At 36.5% G+C, this 15,747-nt stretch overlaps 1 protein-coding gene across 1 annotated transcript in view; it reads right to left on the bottom strand.

The window, feature by feature from the left end:
* Positions 1 to 15,747, bottom strand: part of HIBADH (3-hydroxyisobutyrate dehydrogenase) — an 87,579-nt gene that overhangs the window by 65,654 nt on the left and 6,178 nt on the right. Inside the window, exons 2-4 of the mRNA XM_064506264.1 lie at positions 12,625 to 12,785; positions 6,396 to 6,505; positions 4,135 to 4,256 (exon numbers count right to left, since the gene is read on the bottom strand). Coding sequence (XP_064362334.1) covers positions 4,135 to 4,256; positions 6,396 to 6,505; positions 12,625 to 12,785 — 393 coding nt within the window. The remainder of the gene's footprint in view (positions 1 to 4,134; positions 4,257 to 6,395; positions 6,506 to 12,624; positions 12,786 to 15,747) is intronic.

Here is a 15,747-nt window from a genome sequence, read left to right as displayed (position 1 = left end):
AGAGAAATGCATTCGTCCATTATCCTATATGGTCTATTTGTATCTGCTATTGGTCTGTGATCATGCTATTGAAATACATTCATCTCTCCAGTTTTGAGAAAGTCTCTCTCTTTTTTTTTTTTTTTTTTTTTTTTTTTTTTTTTTTAAGTTGGAACCGTGCAATACATTGTTCTTTGAAAGGAAATGAAGGAAAAGATCTCCACAGTATTTCTAAACACTTTCTTTGCTCCATGTAAAGGACAGATCTGACCACACAGGGAATAAGTCTGCAATTCACTCTTCAAGGGCTCACATTTTACTCCATTATCAGAGAGTAGAAGTCTCAATTTTCCAGTATTATCAGTAATATTCTTTTGATCACTTAATGGTTAGCTGGAGCTGGTGGAAGTCCTACTATAAGATGAAATGTTTGAAATGGCAGCTGGAATAGAAACTTCAGCCTCTTAACCAGCTCCAGCCGAATGTTCTACATAAAAGATGTTTTATCCTAGTGTTTATCACCATTTTAGCATGACTAAATGACTGCAGTTCTCTACATGACAGCTCTTGTTAATTATTAACAGATTGACTTTTTTACTGACTACTATCGGCTAGATTAGACAGCAAGCAGAAAGACCTAAATTTCATAATGACATCTATAGTACCATACTTCCAACAGAATTGAAAGCACTTTATCTGTAACTCTAAAAACATACAAAAAATCATGCCAATGCATCTTTTTGTGAACTTCCAGCAGAATGCAGTACAACGTCTTTTGAGCAGAAGAGGAGCTAGTGTAATTTCAAGCATCAGTGGAGGGAAAAAAAGCTTAATTAAGAAGATATTATCTGAACACTTACAATGAAGAATGCATCACATCAGAAATAAAAAATCATTTTGCCCATGGCAGTTTAGACAATGCATATTCTGTGCACTAGATCCAAAAGAGATAAATACAACAGCAGCATCAATGAAACTACTAGTAAAGTTTGCTCTGAACTGCAAGGTGAGAATGTGTATCATACTTTCAGTGAAATCAGTGAGGGGACAAACTTGACCCAATTCCTAAAGCCTTAGTTTAGATCCCTTGCTCAGCCAGTATTCTATTCAGTGTTAATGCAAGTAATTTGTAAATATGTTCTCTATGCTTCTGTGGTAATTTGTCTTTTAAAAGCCTTCTATTCATACAAAGATGCAGAATCCAATCTTTTCAGAAAGATCAGTTTACTCCTGTAGGTTTAGGGAAAAAAGCCAAAAATAAATGGATTTTGAAGATATTTCCTCATTTGTCATGTGCTCACAGAGAGCTCACAAATCAGAGCAGCACTGGGAACTGTAACCTAACTTTCTCATGTGGACCTGCAAGTGATCCTAATCTTGGGATAAAGTGATTGCTATCTCTAGAGAGTATTAATAGGATAATCTGCATGCTACTACGGGGATAAGAAATATTTTCCAAAATTAATTAATACTAAATAACACTGTCGTAACTTGGTGCATTAACTCGCGCTTACTGAGCGTTGACTCTGAGCTGCAAGTAAATGTTATAGGCCAATCACGCTAAAAACACAGCACTGCTATGTGGCAGCATAGACCCATTCTGAAAAAGAACAAGAATCTTTCAGTAGTAAGGCTGCAAACAAGCCTCTAAAATCTGGCACTAACTCCTGGCCTTAAGATACTTCCTTTGCAATGTCAGGACAGGATTAAAATCACCAGTATTTTCTCCATAAGGTTTACAGACCAAGCAATTTTCAAAATACTACTTAGCTTGTGAAATAACCTATTCGCAGTGCAGACAAATATCAATGTCCACTAGGCAACACCTGAATACCCAAGACCCGAAGTGAAGCAATCCGCCAGTAGCAGCCAGTAAACATACAGGTCTAAGGATGACAGTTCAGACACGCTGCTTCCTTTTCCTCCTCCCTCCTTCCCACAAACATCCTCACTCATACCTCCACTAAGTATACTGTACTTCACAGCAACAGAACAATGTCTGCCAATTCTAGAGAGCTAAGCATACTTCTCCATTTAGTGTTTTAACAAATGGCCAATAGTACAACCAGAACATACAAAAATACCCCAAAGACATGATGTGTTATGTCTAAAAAGATGTAAAAAACAAAACAAACATTAAAGTTCTATCTTTTATTCTCCTATCATACTTCATTTCTAAACATATCAATCAACTGCCCACTTTAGGCATGACTTGTACAGAGTGTTACTTGGTATTCACAAACATACTATCTACTAGCAAGCTAAATATTAATTCTTCCCTCCTCCCCTCAGAGTATCACTCAATCTGTAACCAACATTAAACACCAAATAATTTGTATTCAGATGAATCACTAAACACCAAAACAGCCATTTGTATTCAGACTAGTCAACTGTATGTTATCAGATTAATCCAGTCTCAGCATTATCACTTTCTCAGGAAACAAAACCCAAAGAAAAGCTAGTTGTTTTAAAATCTTTTTCTTTCTTTCTTTCTTTGTAGTTAAAGCATAGTCAGCCTTTAAGCAGAAATTTCTGGGTAAAAATAAATTACAGAATTTCCAAAAGATAACTAATCCCCTCATGTAAACAACTTATTTGGAGGAACAGAGATTGAAGAGAACCACATAAAAGATGTCAGCATTGCCCTAACGTTAAGTGGAAGGCCATGCTATGTTTAGAAAAAGATCAGATATATACTCTACCCACAACATATTTTTTTCTGTGTTTTTTATTATTCCCACGCTAACAAGTTATCTAACTTTACAAAACAAGTAGTAACATTTTGGCTGGGAAGCAAGAATCCTGTCTTCCCCATGACATTCTTCAATAGCCTCTGGGTTTTCCTACTTGCTGCTGGCATTAGAACGATGAAAATTTTGGCTTCCTACGTGTTGCCAAATCTTGCCTTAGTTTTCAGTTGAAAATTAAAAAGATAATTATTTTTAATCCTTACCTACGCTTACCTTACTGATCTGAAATTCAGGCTGTACTCTTCCTAGCTTGTACATCATGCCTTTGATAAACTCTCTAAGGCCAAATCCTACCCTACCATTTGCATCTTTATTCTCTTAAGGTATAACTATGCAAATTAACTCAAGAAAACAGAAAAAAATAAAGAAGGCTCACTCATAATAGCACTTAAATTATTTTTTTAAAGTGGACTGTAAAACAATAATAACAACCCAAGATTTTCCCACACAAAATGGGTGGTTCTTGCCTTCCAATTCTAGGGGTTTTAGAGAAGAATTCAACAATAACAACAATCACCCATGGTTTTGTTTTCAAAACCTTAATTTTATGCTTCTGCTGTCTTCCATCCACAAAATTAGAGACTTGCCTGCTCTAAATTCTTTCTTACGAGAGATGCAATACTCAGAGATCAGTAGTTACTAACCTCCGACTTCAGGAACAAATATCGCACACACATTTTTCAACTGTTATAAAACCAGTGGAAAGCTTCTAACCTAACTAGCCATTTCTTGACAATGTACTGCTTTCTTCCTGCCTTCCTTCTCTCTTTTTTAATTAACTAAAAAGTAGCAGAACTGATTAACAGCAATTCAAATTCTCAAGCTAGTTTTTCCCTAACAGAAAGAAACATATGGAGACTGAAGAGATGTGAATACCTGCATAACAATATGGCTTTCTGAAAGAAATTAAATTAAAAGGATGATTGTATCGTGCCATGTTAAACCTCAATCTCTCCAAGTCTGACACAAAAACATATTCCTAAAGCCTAAAAATATTCCTAAAATAACAAGCAGCTTCTTAAATAACACCAGCCTTCCTTAGCTGCTCCCAAAAGAGCATATAAAGCAGCTGCAGGAGTCAAAAATACACAACACTGAAAGATGAAGCTTATCAGTCTGAGCTGCCTTCTTCTCTACTGCTACAGCACTGCTTTCAGCCAAGAGGTTACAAGCAGTATTGTTCCCTGATTCTTAGAAAGCATCAAGCTCTTCATACAGAGGTAAATATATGTCCATGTCACAAAGGAAACAGGCAGCCTTTTTTTCTTTTATATGTAATGGAGCAAAATAATACATATATGGCAAAGGAAAGCAACTTGTACCAACAAGGACACAAACTTGTGGCTAGAATCACTAACAAAGAGACAACTTGTTCAATACGAGGTAAACCGTTAATAAGACTTACCTCCAGAAACTGGAGCATCCATGAACACAGCTCCCATTTTTTCAACTGCTTTAGCTAATTCTTTTGAAACTGCAGGGTCAATAGTACTGGAATCTATTAACAATGAGCCTTTCTTCACTTTCCTAAAACAAAGATTAATAATAATTAAGTATTTGTAGCATAAAACATCTGCAGCTATAACCATGGCAATGAGTTTCCTCAGCATGATAACAACACACATATTTTTTGGTACACTAATAAACACAAAGTTTTAAACCCTACTGAGCAAGATCTGCTGAGTACATATACTCCAATTATTCCTCTTGAAATTCATGGTACAGCACAGTTTTGAATGATTCAAAACACAATCAAACCTGAACAACAACAAAAAAGGGATGTTCTTTCAGCAGGAGCATCTGACTTTTCATATCCTTTGTTCCCCTCAGTGTTTTCCACACCTAGGAACTCAAAAGATTAACTGGCTGTATCATAAGAGTAAGCACTGCCAATCAGTCTTCAAAGCACTGCCATCCTGGATACAACTCTCCCACAGCTGTTTGCCCAGCTTTGTGGGACTGATCCAATTACCCTTCTTCCCTGAAAAGTCTAAGCTACAGATACCTAGATCAGCTCAGTCCTGCTTTGTGAGGAATTAAACTAAGGACATTAACGGAAGAAATCAATTAGCATTTCCTACGCTGAAAGAAGAACAGAATATCCCTCTCTTCTGCTTCATTTTCTAATCACTGCACCTTAATAACATCCACAATAAATTACTAACAGAACTAACAGTTTTAGGCAATCTACTATACTTTGTTCTTCTCAGTGTAGAGCAATATTTATTCCTTTACTTTATAAAGCTGGACAGCAATAATATCCTACATGATCCTCAAATGTATTGAGTAGCTGTAGACATTCTGCTAGGAGCAACGCATCAGGAGTCAAAGACCTTTTCAAATACTACTAATTAATTTTGCAAGTCCAGAAACTCTATGCATTTCCACTATTAGAATTCTGCAAATAATGGATTTTAAGCTCAGTGGAAATCCCTCCACAAAAGTTAAAAAACACTGTTTCAAATTAAACAAACTCTTTAGGTATTTTCTTGCATAATAAACAGGGAAGAAAATACCAAAGTGAAGCATTTTTTCTCCCCAAACCCCAAGATTAAAATCTACCTAAATTAGAGAAAAAAGCAAAATGGCGTTTTTAGACAAATTGTTTCTATCAATCTTTTTTCCCTGTCTAATCAATCACGTATAAGAATGTTAATCCGAAGCTAATCATCTCCAAAGTAGACTAATTTCATGGTCTGGAGAATGGGTAGGGAGTGGCTCCCCTTTCAGGTATTCAGAAGCGTTATCGTAAAACATATGACAGACCAGATCTTTAACCAACTCTACAAATCAGTACTTCGGTTCAAGATCCATTCTAAAGGCCTGAAACCTGGCTCGAAATCTCAAGACATTTAGAACATATTACTATTGAAAATACCTCTGTATATGTTTCCATAAGACAAATTGTGAAGCTGCATAAATCACCAACTATACACAAAAAAAGAAAAGCCTATTATCTCTAATAAGGCAAGGAGTCAGCTGTGATGTTGATCTTCATTCTTAAGTATGAGTAGATGTAGACAGGACTTCTGTGTATCCAATAAGAGAATTTCACTTCAAGTTAAATAGAACATTAGATACATAAATGGTTCTGACTGTTCAATAATCCTCACAATTCACTTTTACCTACAAGCCTTAGAATCCCTTTATCAACACTAAGGTGTCTGCCAAGACAAGAGACGATATGAGTAGAAATCAATAAAGCCTTTTCAGCTCTTCTATGTTACTGTACTTCAATACCATGAGACTCAATGGCATCAGAACATTTCATTTATAGCATTTCAAATCAAAGAAAAAAGTGTTTGAACAAATAATTATTGCCAGCAAATATTCTGGTTAAACTTGTCTGCTGCTAAAACATCTATATACATTATAGTAAAAGAAATAGGTAGCTAAGAAGTTAGATAATAGTCAGTTATGTCAAATTCACATAAGTTATTATTCTACTGAAAATAAAATAGGCCCTTAGCCAAAAAAATTCAAAATCAACCACAGTTTAAGAGAACTCTTGTAATTACAAATAACAATAGTGAAAAAACAAGTGAGTATCAAGTTAAATGCACTAATGCATAGCAATAGAGTTAAAGCAACAGTGATCATTTGATAACCAATGTAATACAGCCTTGAGTACGAGTAGGAATTCTCCAGACTAGAGCATGTTCTTACTTTAGAATTCCATTTGCTCCTGTGTAAACGTCTATTGTGTTGGGGCTGGAAGGCAGCATGGTGATAATTCTGTCTGCTCTTTCTGCTACATCTGCTGGAGAATCCGTTACCTTTTAAAGGAAAATTTTATGTAAGCTTCTGCTTCTTGAAAAAGTTAGAGAAGGCAAACATATTTGTTGAATTTATTATAATCTCTTGCAAGCCATCAGTCACAATTAAGCTAGGCAAAAAAAGAACAGAACACAAGACAAACTCTGCCCTCATAACAGAAAAGTTCATTTATTGAATTCAGTAACCAAAAAAAGAAAAGGACATCCTGTCATGGAAGTTCCTCCAGAACATTCATACATTCATCAATGGGCATGCAAGCATCAACTCATTCACAAATCTTCAATTTACTCCAAGCCATGCCTCTGTACAAAACATCCCTCCGCAATGTTTCTAAGGAGGGGCAACACTAAGGAATCAGTCCTCCTGGATGCCTGCCTCCCAAGTCCTGCTATACACAGCACAAGAAAGGCTCCTTTTATAAGGAAAATTTAAGGCTACCCACAGTATGTATCTTCAGATACAACTGAGTGTCATTACCAGGAATAGATCAGCAGTCATGTACCCGCATTCTGGCTCTCTGTCTGTGAGCAATGCTTCCAAATTCCAAGGCTTTTTGCAAAGCAGGAAACAGGTATGGAAAAAGCTTTTTGAATGTAAAACCATTCCAGCCAAACTCATAATTTAATGAACTATGGCAAATGATAGACATTAAAAGCCATGAAGTGGCAAAAGCGTTCGCCTGGCAAAATCTGTGTTGTCACCTTATCATGTGTCATCTACAAATAAAGTCAGATTTTGTGACAAATCAAATACAGGGCTTTTTTGAACAAGTAAAATGAAGCCACCAATGATATATTTAGAAATTAGGCATTCACTACACCTGTCTTATCAAGACCACATAAGCTTGTCCCAAAAAATACATATTTTTCTAGATTCTATCAAGAACAATTACTTAATTATTTCTTCCAATGTTATTTGCTGGGCTTAATAAATCAACAAAATTAATAAAAGAAAAAAGAAAAAGTGGGAGGGCAATAATAAGATCATTCAAATTAAAATATTTCTGAAAAAAAAGATCAGTTACAATTTACTGGTACCAGTACAACCACACCTATATAATTAGTAACTGCAGTTCATGACGCAAACCGGTAACATCTGATACCTAATGACTCAAAAACTCAGTTCCAGTAAGACTACTGCTAACAAGACATATACAAACTAAAAGATTAAGTCACTTGAAACTGTCTGAATTTAAAAAATAAGAAAGAAAGAGTTATACTGCATAAGTACCTTTCTCCCCAGTCTAAAAGTTTAGCAGTCCAGGAAGCTGTTTACAAATAAATACAGTATAACTTATGCTTATTTTCACAATATTACTCTTTTCTTTAATTAAAACCTTTTTCCTGCCACAAATGAAAAGAAATAACATTTGGGACTGAGTTGTAAAACAAAATTCGTCTAAAACTCCTGTATCCAACTTCTCTAAACTCCAAAAAGGATGTTTGCTATTTGAAAGCCTCTTCTGCTGATCACAACTCTTTCTCCTGTTTTTTTTCGGCTTATATACAGCATTGGATCAGAGAGAGACTGAGCAAAAAAGGTTAAAAAAAAAAAAAACAACAACAACAACATGTAACGTACCTCTGAACCTCACCTTAAAAAATAATCAGATAAACTAACTGATGTTTCTCACAATATTACAGCTGGCATTTATAAAATAGAAAATTACCAGTTCAAGCATCCTTTACCAGAAATGTCTAATCAAGTTTCAAAATATATTGTTAATTACTTCTTGTTAAATAAACATACCTTACTTTAAAGATATCTTACCTCCCCCAGCATATTCTTGGAGGTCAGCTGTATGGTATTTAAGATACATACAATGCAAGTGAAATACTGACAACTTTAAAGCAGTGAGTTTTGCCACTGAAGTCGAAAACCCAGAAATTCACCCATATGGCATTTGCAAATGTATCAGCAATATTTTTGTCTTAGTCTTAAATAATTCATTTATTTTTTAAAAACCTATTAATGTTATTAATACATTAACAGCTTAGGGAAACCAGCAACAAAACCCAGAGACTATAGCTTATTCTTTTCTCTTCAGCCCACAAGGATCAAATCTTGCTTATTTCATCCATTCAGGGAGTTCTACTGAAAGGAATTAGGTTCCAAGTAGAAATAAGATGAACAGAAAGTAGACTTTGTTTGCAGTATTTTACAATTATTTTTGCTGAATCTATTAATAATAAGGAGCACCATTAATATTATAACAATCTATTCTGCTAGCTCTATTACATGCCCTGGGTTTTTAAACTTCAAAGAATGTATTAAGCAAAATTTTTTATATACCTATTAGTCAATATGTATGAATTTGAACTTCCACAATGCATGGTGCAGAAATTAATTAGGGTTAAAGAAATTGCAGTTTAACACCTACCTGAAAATGTGGTTCCCTTTTATAAAGTAGACAAATCAACCAATCAATGACCTTGTTTCATCATTTCTTATCTATTTAAAACTACAGGCATTTGTTATCATTTTTGGTTAGTTTTTATATTAAAAGGCACTTCTTAAGTAAATATATTATTAGATACAATATACTGCTAAGTTCTTGGCATCAAAAAGAACATCTGGAAGACATGCTAAATAATCTCTTGAAGGAATTCTGAGATCTAACATGATAAAGTCTTGATTTTACAATAACCATGGGAAGACTGTTAATATTCACTGAACAAATCTCTTCCATGAATTAAAAAAAAAAAAAAAAGAAATTGGCACAGATGGGACTTAGAACATATAGTTTTTGTTTTGAAAGAAAAGGTTAATACTACATAACACATCTGATATAATGCACAGTTATAAAAGGAAACATACCCAAGTCCAAACTAAAACAAAAGAATAAATGAAGCAATTACAAGCAGAAAAGCTTGTATACCTGATTAGCTAATTTCACGACTGACTTCCCTGGAGAGTGGAGAGCCTAGCTCTTCATACAGGAGCATGACACCTATGTCTTTAGTTCTGAGTATCTCTAGTTCAGTTCAGTCCCCAAGTGTACTATTAAAGGAGTTGAGAGGAAGCATGTAACTGGAACCTGGATTTATATACATCTTCTTATGTGAAAATACTATCTCCAGTATTCTCAAAGGTTTGCAAGTTATCAACTGAAGATTTCTGTCGCTCATTTTTATCCTTCAACTAGAAGTTGAAAAACATACTACATTGGGCACACAACTTAAAAACTGTGGCAGCCTCACATTTTCACTTGGCCTTGTGGATAGGACATAGCTGTTTTATTGTTGTCTTACAGATTTAAACATTGCCTAAAGCAACACAGATGTATAGAAGACATAGTACAGTAACCATCTGTACAGAAATGCGTTCATTCCATTCATGTCTTTCAAAATAATAACACTCTTTTTAAATGAAGAAAATGGATTAAAAAAGTGCACAGATTGTGACAGTATTTCCACAACCATATAAAAGAAAACCTTTTTACTGTGTTAAAGTAGGTAGTATGTTAAAGCAGGAAATATCATTCTTGTCTCTTTGATACTGTAACAAATGTGATTAAAAATCCCAGAGGAAATCTACCTAGGCAGTTCAATAAGCAGCATATGAATTTTTTTTTTATTTGGAACTTCCTGTGCCAGAAATAAACAGTTGGAAAGCTATTAAGAAGCTTTAAGCATTTAAAGTCATTAAGAATGCATATGCAACTTCAAAAAACACACCCAAATACTAGCAAATGACCGCAAATTACTAACATGGATCATACTGGGTTAGAGTAGCAGCCCACCAAGTTCAGTATCTGTTCTGATACTAGCCAGTTCAAGCAAACTTTTGCAACAGGCAATAGGATACAGAAGACTTTTCTTCATACTGCTTATTGGTTTATGCCCTCCAGTAGGGAATATATGCTTATATTTGTTCCAAAATACTTCCCTATTTTTTTCTTAATATATACTATAAGTTTATAGTTCTGCTTGCCTGAAATCCCATTCTCACTGAACACAGTGGTAGAAAGCTCCATTTTTTACACTGTTTTGCACATCAGATTACTTCAGTAACACTCAAACTTCCAAGCTCTCAAAGACATGTACACTTAAGCATAGTAACTGGGTGACATACCCACACTCCATTGTGCAAGAAAGAAAACAGTAACTATAAAAGAGGAGAAGAAAACAGTAAAGAAAGTGGGCAGAGGTAGGCTGCTTGCTCACAGCACCTTTCAGTATTCTTGTGGGTAACCTTGCAACTTTCTCCCAGTTTCACCCCAGCTGATTCCATATGGTCTTGCTCAGCCAGTTTTACCCTGTTCACCAGCAGCAGGAAGATAGCTGCCTCCTGACATACACTGCTCTTCATCACTTCAGGTGCTACGGCAAATGGAGTCACAGAATACGCAGACCTACAACCAAACATCTCTCCTCCTCCATGTACCCTGGTAGTAGCACTGGCTTTAAACAATGGATACTTGACAAAATTTGCTGTCTCCTGGGGGGCATCTGTTCACCCTTGCAACGCTGCTGGTTTTACCCTACCAGTCAGACCAAACGAAAAGCAGCCCTTGGATCCCAGTGTTGCTTCTACAGCAGTTTCTACAAGGCCCCCTGGACCCACAAGTTTCCAAGTCCTGCAAAAACTGCTGGGGTAGGATTTACACCTATAGAACAAGAAAAGGAAGTTATGTTCAAATATTTACTTTAAGTGTGTTTTATTTGTATTTAAGCCTACCCATGTATTCTCTTAGTGATTTACGATTTTAAAACAGGCTTTTGGCTTTATTTTTAAAAGCATTACAGTTTGCCTTTAATATCATGCTAAGTCTAGCAGTGGTGCCAAAGATTCTATTACTTAGGCAATAATAGGTTATCCAAATCATCAGCCACAGCACAGAGATCCCACTGCAGAAATGGAATTAAAAATACAATCAATTGTTCAAAACAGACTTCTGTTCTATTTGCATAACCTCTTACTCAAGAGAGATCTGTTTTGTGCCTGAAGGTCTCAGCTGTTTTAACAAAATAAATACAATAGCCAGGAAAGCAAGCTGTAAAGCTGACCTTTCCACTTATTAAGGCCAAAAATCTGTAATTAGTCAAGGGAAGCTTCAATTAATTATCAACAAGTGCACAACATCATTTTATTTTTTTCAGAAATCTTGATATCATCTCCTCATTCAATACAGTTGCCATTAGCTCCAACAGCTTAGACTTTGAAGGCATACAGTTATATCTCTAGCTAGCTAAAATTTCCTGGCCACTGCTGGATAAATTCCTCTACCTTCTACACTGCCACAGCAGAATATTATTTTTTGATATTCTTTTATTTCAGTGTCTTAAGTATCCATCCATCTCTATCCATCCATCCATAAGTAACGGCAACTGTCTGAATTTGTATAGCTTTAAAGCACGTCAAAAACATACAAATAAGTTTCAGACAGTCAGAAAAGAGTCACAACCATGTGAGGAACTGAATGGGTTTCTGGGTCTACTAACCAGTCAACAAAAGCAGTAGCACTGCCTGGAATGGGTCCAAGATTTCACAGGGTATATATATAGCAGGAAGGTAAACCTCCTTAATGTGATCAATTTCCTTCCTTCCTTTTTCCTTTTCATTCCTCTTCTCTCACCATAACCTTACTCACCTCCAAGAAAATAGCCACTTAAATAACTGGATTTTTCCTATACCCCTGAGGACTGTACCTTGAATCAGCGGGAAAGCTTGTATGTCCCTATAACCATCACAACTATGCCAGCAGGAATTTTTAACTAAGGTCACCCAGCCTAAAAAGGTCAAAGTAAGAACCAGATGAAAAGCAGCCCACTAGCCCTCTAGACCTGGGGGAGGAGGAAGCAGGGGAAAGAAAGAGGTGAAAGAACAGCCTGTCAACCTAGTCTCATAAAAAGAAAGAAAGAAAAAAAAAAAAAACCACAGCTACAGAAGACCAGCAAGGCAGCAATTCTGGCTAACAGCATGACAAAGACTTAGGGTGGAACCATGTCTATGCTCCAAGTAATACTCCACAGATTCAGAGTGCATTTAGTAAGTTGTTTTTAGTTTTGAATGTGCTCTTCACCAAGAAAAAAACAGCCTACTTTAAAAAAATCACATGCAAGAACCATTCAATACATACAGTTATTGTTAGAATAAGAAAAGTTTATTACTATACCTGAGCACCCAAGTCTTGAAATTCTTTGCAAGCTTCTGGGAACACATCATATGCAATAACAGGATATCCATGTTTTACCAGGTTTTTTGCCATTGGATTTCCCATGTTACCCAGTCCAATGAATCCGACTGGGGTTTTGGAAGCCATTGCCCTAGAACACACTGATTTCAACACAATAAATATCAATATATTCATATTTTAGAGAAATGCATAACAATGATGCAATAAAAGCTAGCATGTAATCTGTTGGCACTGATTTAGACAACTTAAATGTTAAAGAATAGCGAACTGAAACTGTCTAGAGGCAGCCGTTTAGCACAACTTCTATAAAACTTGCTTAGCATGAGTAGCTAAATTTGCTGAAGCCTTAGGCCGCACTTAGATAAAATAATGAACTTTTACTTAGTCCAGTAAGAAAAGGGCCTCAGAGCTGGTTCAAGCCAGGAAGATAAGGAAGTTACAAGCAGTCTGCATTCCTGCGTCTCACACTCCGAAAGGGAGGGTGTCTGCAGGAATGCGTCTCACACTCCGAAAGGGAGGGTGTCAAGGCTTTGAAATAAGACCAGTGCAGGGCATTAGGACCTTGAGGGACAAAGCCTTAGCTCACCGCTGAGGCAGTGTTAATTGTTATGATTTAGAATCACCTCCTCCTCAGGACCTTAAGACACAACAGTAAGACCCAACAAAAACAGAGGTACAAACGTCATCAGAGACTGCAAAAAACAAAAATAAGGAGAAAAACAGCTTACCTCAGAATGACAATGAGACCCAATGAGGAGCAGGAGACCCCAGACCAAAAAATTACTATTGGTCTAACTACTGCATGAGGGGTGGGAAATGTAAGTTGGAAAAACTATAATTGCCCAGGATTTGTTTATGTTAGGGTCCCTCTTAGGAGGCGCCCAGCTTGAGCTGTAATTATGGCACGCGCATGATTAAAATTTAATTTGTTTTGATTTGGCTCTGAACTTTACTTGCGGGAACCTAGGGTCGAGCCCTGTTATGGTGGCTGACAAGCCTAATTTCCATAACAGCTAATTTCCATAACATAAATATTTAGGCTTAAAAAGAATATAAATGTGAATCCTATTCCACATAATTTAAATCATAAATTAGAGCTTACATTGCACCACAAATACCATCTCAGAATGATTTTCCTATCTAGCAAAGAAAATGATTTAACTAGGAAAATTTGGATGGTTTCAAAAAGTATAGTAATAATCAAACTTGAGCAACGTCCTTGAAAGCTATGGTTTTAGGTTCAATCACAGATGAAATCAAACACTGACTTAAAAAATGCAGGCTTGCCTCTGTTTTGTTATGTGTCTCAACCCTAAACTGGATGAGAAAAATCAAGTTTTACACATATTTTATAGACTGCTTCATTGCAGCAAGAGCTAACTTTGGCTAGAGTCCTGGGATATAACACCTGTTCTCTAGAAATGGACTGAGGCTGCCAACATACTTCATGCAGCCCCTCACAGATAATAGCTGGACTCTTCTGACTCTGCAGCCAGTAAACCACTAACCTAAAGGTGAAAGTCTCCATAATACCATTGCCAATCCTTTGAGCCATGTAATCACTTGCAGTACAATTTAAAAGCAAGCCCTTAAAACTGGAACAAACCACACTATGATGAAGTTTTTATCGGAGTAACTGCTGTACTCTATTTGCTGTACTACCATGACAGAACTATATACCACAATCTCCAATTTCTAGAAAACAGTATAATTTCAGTCAGTTACTTTTCATCAGTAGCTAGGTAATATCAAATGCTAAGTAGTAACTGGTGTTGTAGGTATTCACGCACTGTAATCACTGTCTCATCACTCTGAACAGCCCTAATCTAACATCAGCACAAATCTGCCAGTTCCTAGATTTCTTTGCCCATTATGTAATATGTCAAAGGAAAAAGTGATTCCGAATAAACAGTAAGACACATGGCAATTGAGCAGCCAGAAACAAGGATAAGTAATAGTAAACTACCATAACTCAGAAGCGCACTTACAGAAAAAGTGCGTAACCTGGATCTAGATTCTGAGAGGTCCCAATGCTTAGCAAAGAATCCTCTCTAGGCCAGTAACACTTGATTAATCACTTTAAAGTCTTTCTGACTTTAAGCTCCTTCTTAGCCAGCAATGGTCATGCTCTTTCATCTGTAGCACTATTTTGGAAGTGCCACATTCAATCAATCATGTTTGTTGAGAGAACTTTGGTCTGAGACAGTTTCCACAGCTGCCTACAGCAATTACATAGCTAGAGAAGGAGCACGATTTAAGAGAAAACTGCACTGGGAAAATGCTTAGTGCAAACTGAGATAAGTCATAAAAAGAGCACACTGCTTTAAGAAGTGCTACATATTAAATATAGGAAACAAATAATGAGCTTAAAACACCATCATCAGCCATAATCACCATCTTGAAGACTTTTCTTCTCATAGTTTCTATAAGTCAGTCTTCCCCAGTACATTTACATTAATCTCAAACTGTTCCTTTCGTTAGCCAGAAGCTTCCAGATTCCTGTGGAGGGTCAAATCCTGGTCTTCAGCATCTTTCTTTCTTTACTCCTTAAAACCAGTGGAGCTTATCTACCTTGACTTCAGTGAACCTTCTGAAACAGCCTCATCTGGTATCCTGGTAGCCAAATGGAAGGCGTATGCACTGGACAGGTAGACTACATGAGGGAAGAAATATCGGCTGCACTGTAGGGCTTAAACAAGTGGTCAAAGAGAGTTCCCACAAAGTGGTTCAAAGACTAGCAACAGCAAGTTATGAGTGGTGTTCCTCATATGTCAATACTGGGGCTGCTATTGTTTAAATCTTCCTCAATGACTTTGATGATGGAACATCAGCATCCTCAGCAAATTCATGGGTAACATCAAACCGGGGGGAGTGGTGGCAAACTGGAGGGCAGGGCTGCCATTCAAAAAGACTTCAACAAGCTGGAGGAATGGGTCACTAGGATTCTCAAGAGTTCAACAAAGACAAATACAATGTCCTGCACTTGGGACAGAAGACTCCTATGCATCATCACAGGCTAGGGACTAGCTGGAGAGGTTGCAGCGCTGCAGAAAAGGATCCTGCAGATCCTGACAAGCAGCTGAACATGAAGTAGTACATGCT

The sequence above is a fragment of the Dromaius novaehollandiae genome, chromosome 2, assembly GCF_036370855.1.
Source record: "Dromaius novaehollandiae isolate bDroNov1 chromosome 2, bDroNov1.hap1, whole genome shotgun sequence".
Classification (NCBI taxonomy): domain Eukaryota; kingdom Metazoa; phylum Chordata; class Aves; order Casuariiformes; family Dromaiidae; genus Dromaius; species Dromaius novaehollandiae.
This window is presented reverse-complemented; position numbering and strand designations above follow the sequence as displayed.